At 39.1% G+C, this 13487-nt stretch overlaps 1 protein-coding gene across 2 annotated transcripts in view; it reads left to right on the top strand.

The window, feature by feature from the left end:
- Positions 1 to 13487, top strand: part of LOC130906486 (protocadherin Fat 3) — a 136507-nt gene that overhangs the window by 91561 nt on the left and 31459 nt on the right. For both annotated transcript variants that reach the window (XM_057820875.1, XM_057820877.1), the window contains exons 33-36: positions 10 to 422; positions 9483 to 9696; positions 11404 to 11618; positions 11691 to 11828. In XM_057820875.1, the coding sequence (XP_057676858.1) occupies positions 10 to 422; positions 9483 to 9696; positions 11404 to 11618; positions 11691 to 11828 (980 nt within the window). The remainder of the gene's footprint in view (positions 1 to 9; positions 423 to 9482; positions 9697 to 11403; positions 11619 to 11690; positions 11829 to 13487) is intronic.

A 13487-nucleotide genomic window follows, 5' to 3' on the forward strand; every position in this document is an offset into this window, starting at 1 on the left:
GCTCTAAAGGCGAGCTACGCACAGTGGCGCCGTTAGATCGCGAGAGCCGTCCCGCTTACAAGCTGATTGCCCAGGCCACGGACGGCGGCGGGCTCTTCTGCCGCTGCGAGGTGTCGCTGAAGCTCCTGGACGTCAATGACAATGCGCCGGCCTTCGCGTCCTCTCGCTACGTTGCCAGTGTGTACGAGAACGCAGCGCCCAACACGCTACTGACACGGCTGCGGGCCACCGACTCGGACCAAGGCATCAACCGAACAATCGTCTACTCCCTGATGGACTCAGCTAACGGCGTTTTTTCTATCGACCCTGTATCTGGGGTGGTGGTTCTGGAGAGACCCCTGGACCGAGAGAGCCAAGACTCGTATCGGCTCCGCGTTCGGGCCACAGACCAAGCCGGCATGCAGGGGGCGCTCTCCTCACAGGTTGGTGACCCAAAATTATTAAGTGAATGAGACAGTTGGAATCAAAACTAAAAAAATTGTAATTGGTAAGTCACATTGCACCGCAAGGGCGTAGGTTTTCATAGGCATAGACTTCACAATCAGTTGATGGGACACGGGGCTCGGGGCCGATCCGTAGGGGGACTATTTTCAAAAACTTAACATTCAAGTTTTTTCAAAACCAAAGCTGCTAGCAACATCAAACCAAAACAGGCACCTCCCTTACCCATATACAGTATGACTCTCCATGAGCAACGACATCAAAAAATTCAAAGTCGTTCCCTGATAAAATCCCGATTAATTATTTTTTATACAAGTATAACAAAACTAAAAATGGCTATAAAATTCTCACATTTTACGCAAGATGCACAAAAATCACCTAATGGCGAGATAGTCACCTATGTTTTCAGGATCGATACCAATATTTACCATATACGTTTTTGCCCAAAATAGCAACGTAATTTTTTTTTAATTTACCCGTAGTGCAAGTTTTCAACAGCTAATAAATCACTACATTTTCAAATCTGAAAGTTAATACTTGAGGAAAACATGCAGAATAATTTTAATTTTACTAAAAAAAAAAAAGCGCAAAATTTCCATTTTTCTTCATACAATCACAACTGATTTAGGTTGAATTCCGCTATTGTGTCGCGACACAAAATCCAGCATGGCGGCCGTCACAAAACAAAGACATTTTTGAGTTGAAAATTCTTGTAAATTAATGCTTAAATCGCGGAATTTATATAGATAAGAACGTAAAACAGTCTAAATTCTTGGTTAAAAGCAAAAAGCGGGCAGTCATCGTTCGTTTTACGTAAATATTTCAAGCAAAACTAACGGTATTGTGTAATCCAGTATGGCGGCCGTCACGAAACAAAGAGCTTTCTAAATTAAAAATTCTTGTAAATAAATGCTTAAATCACGGAATATCTATATACATATATATATATATTTATATATGTATATATATATAAACGTAAAGCCGTCTAGATTCTTGGTTCAAAGCAAAAAAACGGGCATTTATCGTTCATTTTACATACCCGGTAAATATTTCAAGCCAAAGTTAAACAAAATTTATCCATTGATTTTTTTCACAATATTTCAAAGTGCATGCCTGGTGCTATTTAATATATTTTTTATCTTGAATCCTCGACCAAATCACTCTTGAGACACTCCTGCCTGCTTGTATGCAGTAAAACATTCATCCTATTTCCACCTAAATCCGGCATTAGAATGCAGTGTGTGTTTGAGTTTATCACAGTGAAAGCCAACTCAACCTGGGTCGGCACCCTACGGGAAGACGTGACGCAATGTCTGTGGGAGCTGTCCTGTCAACTCATGGTGGAGTTTATGGCATAGGGACGGTAGGGACATAACACTAGCAACTTAATAATAATGATAATAATGATAATAAAATATTTATTGTCATCATCATCGATACCATTGACAATTACAAAATGTGATATGATTTGCCCGAAGGAAGGAACCAAAGAAGAAGACAAAGGCAGACGGGAGGAAGCATATGCTTATCAGTTTCCCGTCCCCCCATACAGCTAAAGACGCACAATCAGACGTGGTACAGTTACATACATCACATGGCCATAAACTATACAATAACACAATCAACAATCTGGGTTTACGATAACTCAGCGTCCAGTCAAGCAGCTCGATTGACACAGCAGTCTCTTGCACAAGATTAGTGGTCTGAATTTCAAGGCGTACAAGGTTATGGCTTTGTCATGTCCCTGACATTCTAGAATCTATTTGCTGTGGGAACATTTTGTTGTGGCTATGTGTGTGGCAAAAGTGATTATGTTATCACAGCTGGTGTGAGTAGCGACTCAAAATGCTTTTCTTATAACAATTGGCGCACGCAAAGATCACTGTAACAGTTTCATCAGGCAAGGCAAGGCAAGGCAAGGCAAATTTATTTATATAGCACAATTCAACACGAGGCAATTCAAAGTGCTTTACATCACATAAAGATCATAAAAATCACATTTAAATCAATACAACGTAAAAACCAAGACAAAAGATCGCACTTAATCACAGAATAAAAATAAATAAATACAAATAAAACAAAAATAAAAAATAAAACAAAACTACTACTCCTAATAATAATTGAAATCAGCAATGGAGATAAGCACAAGAGGAATAGAAAGCAGGTAGATTGAAATATATAGATAGTTGTGGATATGCAGTGCTAAACAAAAGCGTTTTTAGCCCTGATTTAAAAGAGCTAACAGTTTGAGCATACTTCAGAGGTTCGGGTAACTTGTTCCAGAGGTGAGGAGATTAGTAACTAAATGCTGCCTCACCCTGCTTGTTTCTTGTTCTTGGAACATGCAGAAGATCGTTTCCAGACGACCTTAGGGGTCTAGATGTCTCATAGGAATCTAACAAGTCAAGCATGTATTTTGGTCCAAGGCCATTAAGTGTTTTGTAGACGAGCAGTAGTATTTTATAGTCTATCCTTTGACTCACTGGAAGCCAGTGTAGCGATTTCAAAACCGGTGTAATGTGGTCCAGCTTCCTTGTATTTGTGAGGACTCTGGCTGCAGCATTCTGTACTAGCTGCAGCTTCCTGACTGATTTTTTTATCAAGACCTGTAAATATACCATTGCAATAGTCCAATCTGCTGAAAATGAATGCATGCATAAGTTTTTCCATGTCTTGTTGTGTCAGAAGCCCCTTAATTCTGGTTATATTTTTTAGGTGGTAATAAGCGGATTTAGTGACGGACTTTAGATGGCTATCAAATTTTAGGTCTGAGTCAATAATTACGCCGAGGTTTCTGACTTGATTTGTAGCTGTAAGTGACATTGTGCTAAGTTGGCTGCTTATCTTTGACCTTTCCTTTTTTGGCCCAAAATCAGACATGAATGAACTTCTCAGGATGCTCAAATTGTCCCCACCAACTTTTAAGCAACCTTATTTGCATTATATATGGTCATTGAGAATGTCTTCCCATTATTAAGTGAATTATTTTCCTGACGTTCAGACTTAGATTCACCTCTTTTCACTTGCTGAATGTGCCGGTCCATTTTTCCCCCTTAAACGCAAGTGTGATTGACCTGCATTTGTTTAAAATTAATTAATTTATTTTCTACATTATTTCATTACAAAATATTTTTATTTGCAGCCTATACATAGACGTTTTTTCCAGATAATCACACATTCATCATAATCGAGGTAAAAAGTTTTCTTTTTTTTTTTTAGTTTGGCTGTGCTTGTGGGAAAAAAAGCAGTATTGTTATACCTGAAGGAAGGCTCCATTTTTATTTTATTTTATTTTATTTTTTGTTATACCCTCACTACAAGGGCGTAGGTTTGGTCTCAACATTGGTAGGGATGATATAACTGCATAACTTGCATGTAAACTTCTTGCTGGGGACATTAATAGGCCAAACAGATTGTTGAACGGGGGTCAGGTCTACATTTCTCACGAATATCAACCTAATTAATTGATAAGCTAAATGATCAATGAAAAATAAATCTGTACTGACTTATACTAACTTTCATGTGTATTCGTTCAAGTGAAACACTGTTCGAGTCAAGTCTTTGTTTTCAACAACTACTAGAGAAACATTTTGAAAACTTCCAGAATATATGTCTGGCTTGTCTTAGCAAATTTTTAAATTGCAATATTTGAACATAACTAAAATTATATTAACATCCACAATAAATTAGGGCTGTCGAATTTATCGTGTTAACGGCCGGTTATTTATTTTTGAAATTAATCACGTTAAAAAAATTGACGGAATTAACGCATGCATGGAACGACCCGTTTATGCGTTGCCTCAAACAGTTTACAATGATGCCATTTTAGCACATTGAGAGCGGAAAGGCATAGAAATGCGAGTTGACACAGGTGGTCATTGGACCGCGCCTTTTATTGGCTTAACGTTTGGCAGCCACTAGAAACGGTCATGGTTGCCCAACTTCCCATCATCCATTCGTGCGGAGCAAGAGACAATCTTTTTCTTAACACGCTTAATTGAACACAACGCAGAAAATATTGTATACCATTTGCAGCCTCTACTGACAGTCATGTTTACCCAACTTCCCATCATGCATTTGGGCAGCGCAGGAGATGGTCTTATAGACCCCACTCACATGACGTCACAACCACGCCTCCGCGCCATATTGTCCGTCAGCTCGTCGTGTTTACGCATTACCGCTACGTAAATTCCTCCTATTATGGCGTGTTTTTCTGCTCGTTAACATTAATAATCAAAATGGTGAAGGCGTGTGTGGCGGTTGGTTGCAGTAACAGAGAAGATAGACGGAGAGACTTGAAGTTCTTCCGTATTCCGAGAGACCCAGAGAGGAGAGCGAGATGGACTGCTGCAATTCGACGAGAAAACTGGGCACCAAACGATCACCACAGACTATGTAGTAGTCATTTTATACCTGGTAAGATGCATTTAATATATATTTAGAGGGTTTTGGGCTGACAACCACAATTAAAATCATTGCGAGGCTAATCGCCGACAACATACAGTTTCAAATTCAAGATGTTTATTTTTTCCGCCATAGTTATCTTTTGGAATAATATTTAGCTGGTACCAAGTGAAAGAAGCTGGCCTCGTCTATGGATCATCAGTTAAACAGGGGTGTCCAAACGTTTTGCAAAGGGGGCCAGATTTGGTGTGGTAAAAATGTGGGGGGCTACCTTGGCTGATTTACGTAGAACAATATATTTAAACAATTTTAGCAATCCCTTCTGTGTGTCACATTTGTTTATTATTATTTTTTTAAATTTATAATTTCAACAATCTCGCCTTTGTGGCGTTCTCTTTCGACACTCGGGCTCTTGCGAAATACTGCTGCTGTGAAATTAAACTAGCTTCAAGTTGCTATAATTTCTCGCTGCGTATCTTCCTTGTAATGTTGTCGTACGTGTCAGCGTGTCTTGTTTGGTAATATCGCGTCACATCGAACTCTTTGAAAACAGCGACTTTCTCTTTGCAAATGACGCAGACACAGTTGTTGCGTATTGTATTGAAGAAATAGTCCAATATCCGCCTATCCTTGAAGCGTCGGCCATCGCAGTCAACTTTTTTTTTTTGATTGATTGTCGCCATTTTAGAAAATTGAAAGTAAAGGGTCACACGGGGTAATGTTGCTTAGAGTGCTGCTCTTAAAGTTTTTCAAAGTTTCGTGAGAATAGGCTGAGTTTCTGTGGACAAGATAGTTGTAGATATCAGGGTAGCAGATGTCAGGCAGAGACGGCGAAGACAGCGGGTCGAAAAATATCGATTTAGGCATCAAATATGGATCAGGTGAATGGATCGACTGAAGCTTTTCCACGTAACGCCTTTTATGCAACGCATCCAATGAGTTTACAGCGTCTGAAAGCACCGGGGCTTCCATGAATTGCACTATAAATTGCATAACAAATTGAAACCATTGAGAATACAGATAAACAATGACGGACAATATGGTGGCCGGATACAGCGACACGTCATTGTGTGACGTTGGTGAGTGGGGTCTATTCTTAACACGCCTAATTGAACACAACGCAGAACACACTGTATACCATTTGCAGCAACCACTGACAGTCATGGTTGCCCAACTTCCCATCGTGCATTTTTGGCGGAGCCGGAGACATTCTCTTTCTTAACATGTCTAATTGAACACAACACAGAACATACTGTATACCATTTGCAGCCACCAGTGACACTCATGGTTGCCCAACTTCCTATCATGCATTTGGGCAGAACATTTAAGTCGCTACAGTATCATTTAGTCAAAGCACAACAAAAATTATATTCCTATCTCTCAAAAAAATATTGTTCACAAAAAGAAAAGTGCTCAGTGCAAAGAGAACTGGCATTCCCAATCAAAATAGCTATGCAAAATAAACATAAAGCTTACTCAGACTTTGCCTTGGCTAGATCTCTAATTAATTTAAAACTCGCCATTGACACCTTGTGGTGTATTTCACCTTACGTAGTTAAAGACACTGTGGAAGAACGGCAGGGAGCCCGATATGACGTCACCGCTCGGCGACGTCAACAGTGGCGAGCTATTAGTTTATTTTTGGAAATTTTTTATCAATTTTATTAAAACGAAAACATTAAGAGGGGTTTTAATATAATATTACTATAACTTGTACTCAAATTTATCTTTTAAGAACTACAAGTCTTTCTATCCGTGGATCACTTTAACAGAAAGAACGTTAATAATGTTAATGCCATCTTGTGGTTTTATTGTTATAATAAACAAATACAGTACTTATGTACAGTATGTTGAATGTTTATGTCTATCTTGTGTCTTATCTTTCCATTCCAACAATTTACAGAAAAATATGGCATATTTTAGAGATGGTTTGAATTGCCATTAATTACTATTAATTCATTTTTAAGCAGTGATTAACTTGATTAAAAATTTTAATCGTATGACAGCCCTACAATAAATACAAACTCATTAATAATCTCTAAATGCAAAAAATAAACATTTGTCTTAAGACCACTCAACATTGTCTAAATGAATAAATTAAATATAAATGGAAAAACTTCTTAGTCATATTATAACAAAAATAAATAAAAATGGAGCCTTCCTTCAGGTTGCTTATGTCCACAAGCACAGCCAAACTCAACAAAAAAAATGAAACCTTTTTGCCTCAATTGTGAGGAAAAAAATGTGTGGAAAAAAATGTCTGGATATGCTTCAAATAAAAATATTTTTAATATGGATTTCCCAGTTCCAATCACGTGATCAGAAATCGGGCCATTTTTCAGAGGGTTGGAATTGAGTGAAAAAATCAGGTTTTTAATTTTTTTTCACTGGGCTAAAATGTAACGAAATAATCCAGAAATACTATGGCATTGCCAAAAGAAACAAAAATATATGTTTTATACTCCTGGAAAAAATGGAAGAGGAAGTTATGTAAACAGTACAGAACTGTAACATGTTTTAAACTTTTGTTTAAAAAAAAAAACTATATTTGAAATAAATGCAAGTCATCAGCCAATCAAACGTACGTTTGAGGGCAAAAAAATGGACTGGCACATTCAGCAAGTGAGAAGGGGTAAATGTAAGTCTGAACATGATGAAAATAATTCACTTAATAATGGTAAGGTCAATTTTACCCTTACAACATGGGAAGACAAGCTACATTTCCTATATAACTTAACTCATTATTTAATGCAAATAATGTTGCTTAAAAGTTGGAGGGGACAGTTTCAGCATCCTGAAAAGTTGCTAGTGTTATGTCGCTACCGACCCTATGCAAACTAGGAGTGGAAACCTCTTGCTACCTCGCGATACAATAAGATTTGCGATACAAAGCTAACGATAGCGATAACGATGATCTGGCGATATGGCGATACAACGATTATCGATACATTGGTCAGGAAATCATTCTAGGATATTCTACAAACAATTAATAAACAGAAAAAGAAGCTTCTGCTGTGAATTGGAATTAGTTTATCATTAGTAGACGTCCAATCCGTTTAAACTGGGAGGGTGCCAGCGAATGAACTCCCACCTCAAACGGATTGAACGTCTATGGCCGGTAGTGGCAGCCAATGGCAGGCAATGAGGTAATTTTGGGCCATTTAAGGTTATTTACCTGTTGACTTTCAGTTACTTCCTGTTGATTTTGGGGTATTTTATGGGTCTCTTCCACTTTATTTTGAGTTAAAGAACAGGAAGAAACCTGGGAATCACCCAAATGAATAGGCAGTGACTCAAACTCAACAGAAAATGACCTGTAAATGCCATAAAATGAACAGCAAGTGGCCTGTAAATGCCCTGAAAATTTGACAGAATGACTGTAAATGCTCTGTTTCGAATGACTGAACATTCCCAGTCTAAATGGATGAGGAGTCGAGCACCGTCAATGCAGCCTTAAAGTTAACTGAGACACTACAATGGTGGAAGATTTTGGTAACAACTTGTTGCTTCATTTTTATTTTTTTAGACATTGACACCTTTTTAAAATGATATCTCGATTCTTGGCAGGAGCATATGGATAATCTTTTGGGATACAAAGTATCACGATATATCACTATTTCGATATTTTGTCACACCCCTAGTGCAAACCTACGCCCTTGCCTGACTAAGAAGTTTTTCAGTTTTATTGGATTTATTTTATTCTTCTCGACATATGTTTATTTTTTGGATTCCTGGATATTTAGTAGATTATAAACAACTTTGTATTTATTGTGTATGTTAATATAATTGAAGTTATATTCAAATATTGCAATTTGCTTATAAAATGATTTATTCTGGAAGTTTTCAAAATGTTTCTTTAGTAGTTTTTTAAAACAAAGGCTTAAATCGAACAGTGTATCACCTGAACTAATGCATATGAAAGTTAGCATAAGTCAATACAGGTTTATTTTGCATTGATCATTTAGCCTATCAGTTAATTAGGTTCATATTCGTAAGAAGTAAAGCACTGACCAGGCTGAACCCCGTTCACCCAATCTGCATAAATATCGGTGCAACACTAATTGAAAGAACATTTTATAGAAAATTGGGTTGACACAAGCCTGTTTAAAATCAACTAATTTAGCAAGACACCAAATTTTCCTGTTTTTAACACCTAGAAACGGTTTCAAATTGTGAAATAAATGAATAATAATCTCAGACACAAGCCTGGTAGATATGTAATGGGATTAAAGGATGTTCTTCTTTCACGTATGTGCCTCCCAATGAAAGGAGGCCACCTCAAGATGCGCCTCCAGGAATGGTGATAACAAGCCGTGTAGATTTTAATTAAGATCAATGCTTATCACACGAGCACTGAGACGAAAAGATGACGAGAGGTGACAGCTGAGGGACGAGTGGCTCTTTCGCGCCCACTGGCGAAAATGTCGTGGAAAATCTGTTTACTCTTTCAGTGCCATTGATGATGATAAACATATTTTGAGAGTGATGTCTATTACTAGTAGATGTTCAATCCATTTGAAGTGGGAGGATTTGCCAATCCTCCCACTTCAAATTGATTGAACGTCTAGCGCCATCGATGGCAGCCAATGAGTGAAGAGTGGCTTTGCGAGTGCTTCCAACTGGCATGTGTCCACCAGGTGGATTTAACCGTGCTGGTGCTGGACGTGAACGACAATGCGCCAGTGTTCCAGCGGCGGGAGTACACGGTCACCGTGCCTGAAGATGTTGCGGTGGGCACTGAAGTGCTGCGGGTTCTGGCCACCAGCGCTGATATTGGACCCAATGCAGAGATCTCCTATCGGATTCGATCGGGCAACGAGATGGCCAAATTCTCCATTGACAGGAACCTGGGTGAGCTGTCCAGTCTGTTTTATGTTCATTATAATTATTTTTAGATACTGGTCCTTCTCAAAAAATTAACATGTTGTGATAAAGCTTATTATTTTCTGTAATGTACTGATAAACATTAGACTTTTATATATTTTAGATTCATTACACACAACTGAAGTAGTTCAAGGGTTTTATTGTTTTAATATTGATGATTTTGACAAAAAAGTTAAGAAAAACCAAAAATCCCTATCTCAAAAAATTTGCTTATCATGAAAAGGTACTCTAAAGAAGCTACTAACCTAATCATCTGAATCAACGAATTAACTCAAAACCCCTGCGAAAGATTCCTGAGGCTTTTAAAAACTCCCAGCCTGGTTCATTACTCAAAACTGCAATCATGGGCAAGACTGCCCACCTGACTGCTGTCCAGAAGGCCATCATTGACACCCTCAAGCAAGAGGCTAAGACACAGAAAGAAATTTCTGAGCGAATAGGCTGTTCCCAGAGTGCTGTATCAAGGCACCTCAGTGGGAAGTCTGTGGGAAGGAAAAAGTGTGGCAGGAAACGCTGCACAACCAGAGGAGATGACCGCACCCTGAGAAAGATTGTGGAGAAGGGCCGATTCCAGACCTTGGGGGACCTGCAGAAACAGTGGACCGAGTCTGGAGTAGAATCATCCAGAGCCACCGTGCACAGATGTGTGCTGGAAATGGGCTACAGGTGCCGCGTTCCCCAGTTCAAGCCACTTTTGAACCTGAAACAGCGGCAGAAGCGCCTGACCTGGGCAACAGAGAAACAGCACTGGACTGTTGCTCAGTGGGCCAAAGTACTTTTTTCAGATTAAAACTAATTTTGCATGTCAATAAGAAATCAAGGTGCCAGAGTTTGGAGGAAGACTGGGGAGAAGGTAATGCCAAAATGCCTGAAGTCCAGTGTCAAGTACCCACAGTGAGTGATGGTCTGGGGTGCCATGTCAGCTGCTGGTGTTGGTCTACTGTGTTTTATCAAGGGCAGGGTCAATACAGCTAGCTATCAGGAGATATTGGAGCACCTCATGCTTCCATCTGCTGAAAAGCTTCATGGAGATGAAGATTTCATTTTTCAGCAAGACCTGGCACCTGCTCACAGTGCCAAAACCACTCGTAAATGGTTTATTGACCATGCATTACTGTGCTCAATTGGCCTTCCAACTCTCCTGACCTGAACCCCATAGAGAATCTGTGGGATATTGTGAAGAGGAAGTTGTGAGACACCAGACCCAACACTGTGGATGAGCTTAGGGCTGCTATGGAAGCATCCTGGGCCTCCATAACACCTCAGCAGTGCCATAGGCTGATTGCCTCAATGCCACGCCGCATTGAAGCAGTCATTTCTGCAAAAGGATTCCGGACCAAGTATTGAGTGCATAGCTGATATAATTAATTGAAGTTTGACTTTTATTAAAAAACACTTTTTTGTATTGGTCGGATGAAATATGCAAATTTTTTTAGATAGGGATTTTTGTTTTTTCTGGACTTTTTTGCCAAAATCATCAATATTAAAACAATAAAAGGCTTGAACTACTTGAGTTGTGTGTAATGAATCTAAAATATATGAAAGTCTAATGTTTATCAGTACATTACAGAAAATAATGAACTTTATCACAATACGCAAATTTTTGGAGAAGGACTAGTATGAGATTAGCAGTCAATCCCAAATGCAGCAAGTGTATTCCTTGCCGCCTTCTAGGCTCCATTTTTGTGGTTGATGATCTCGACTTTGAGGTGTGCAAGGACTACTACCTGACGGTTGAGGCTTGGGACGGAGGGAGCCCGCCCCTCAGCGCCGCCACCATGGTCACCGTCCAGCTGATGGACATCAACGACAACGCCCCGGCCTTCAGCCAGGACGTCTACAATGTCCTGGTCAGCGAAGACGCGCCAGTCGGCCAGTCCATAACCAGAGTAAGGTTTTCAGTTTGTTAGTAGCAAGCTGCTAGAAATGCAATTCCTCATCAGATGTACGTTTTTCTAAAGGTGCTGGCAGAGGACCTGGACAGTCAAGTTAATGGACGCATCACCTATTCCATCCTGAAAGGTGACCGGAGCAACCAGTTCTGGATCGACCCGGTGACAGGGCTCCTCAAGGTCAATAAGCGTCTGGACCGGGAGCTGGTAAAGATATTCAACATTTAGACGTCGAATTCATTTTAAGCGTGAGGACTGGCCGTTAGGGCTAATATTAGAAAAAAAGGGCTAATATTGAAAAAAAATGACATTGCGACTTTTTGTGGGTTTGCGATATATTGCGTTATATATTGCGATATTAAAACTATAACATTTGTCACCAGATAACTTGAATAGCTCTGTTTGGGAAGACTTTGATTTGCTCACTATGACCACATTGTATTCATTAGAGTTGTCCTGATACGATCACATGATCGGAAACGTGGCCAATTGCGCCATTTATCACAGGATCAGATCGAGTGAAAAGGATCGGCTGTCAAGCAGTGCGACCAAACTAATTTTCATGGTCACCAGTGCAGATGGCGTTTGATTCATAAAGTTAATATTGATTCACAGGTTTGTAGCGTTGATCTGGCCAGCGATGCCTCTGTAGCTCTACGATCAAAGGCACAAATATGTTAATTAGAGATGTGATCGGGTGCGATCACGTCATTTTCAAGGTATCGGAATCGGCAAAAAAATATCGGACATGCCTTTTTTTAATATATATATATATATATATATTTTTTTTTTTTATTAAATAGTTTTCTAATTGTATTTAACGTTACAGACATAATATGTTACACTCATCCAGAGTCTTTAGTTTAGGCTTAAGGAAGGGTTATCAAGTCTATCCCGATAATGGCGGTAATTAATTTTTAAAAAATGTATCACGTTAAAATATTTAACGCAATCAATGCATGCGCTGCACGACCCACTCATGCATTGCCATTTTACCTATATAGAGAGCTAAAAGGCAGCGTAAAATGAGTACAGTGAATTTTGACAGCCTTTGGAGCCTCTTTTTAATTGGCTAAAGCCTTACAATCCCTCTCCCTATGATTAGAAATAACGTGGGAAGCAAGGTGGTAATTGATCATTTTCTTAACACCCTATTTTATTTCCCGACGCAGAGAAGATATATCAATTGGTAGCACTACGTACAGTCATGGTTGCACTTCCCATCATTCATTTGGGCATGGATACAGTCTCATTTACTGAAAGCTCAACAAATACACTAGATGGCAATATTTAGTCACAATATACAAAGTCACATTTATCCTTTAAGAATTACAAGTCTTTCTATCCATGGATCCCTCTCACAAAAAGAATGTTAATAATGTAAATGCCATCTTGAGGATTTATTGTCATAATAAACACAGTACTTATGTACTGTATGTTGAATGTATATATTCGTCCGAGTTTTATTCATTTTTTTCTTAATGCATTGCCAAAATGTATATGATCGGGAAAATTTTTTAGGGAATGATTGGAATTGAATCGGGGGCAAAAAAAAGCAATCGGATCGGGAAATATCGGGATCGGCAGATACTCAAACTAAAACGATCGGGATCAGATCGGGAGCAAAAAAACATGATCGGAACAACCCTAATGTTAATCATCGTTAAGCTTGGTGCACAGTCTGAAGTGTGGTGTGGCAACTCATTCATTGTGTAATTGAGAGGCTGTTCTCATTATGCATGAGCGTCAAAGCAAACACACAAACACTTATTTTTGGTATTGGATCAGGACTCTGTATCGGCAGATTCTCAAAATCAGTTGACTCGGACTCAGGTGCAAAAATATGCAATCGGGACATCCCTAGTA

This window comes from Corythoichthys intestinalis, chromosome 18 (assembly GCF_030265065.1).
Source record: "Corythoichthys intestinalis isolate RoL2023-P3 chromosome 18, ASM3026506v1, whole genome shotgun sequence".
In the NCBI taxonomy this organism is placed as follows: Eukaryota; Metazoa; Chordata; class Actinopteri; order Syngnathiformes; family Syngnathidae; genus Corythoichthys; species Corythoichthys intestinalis.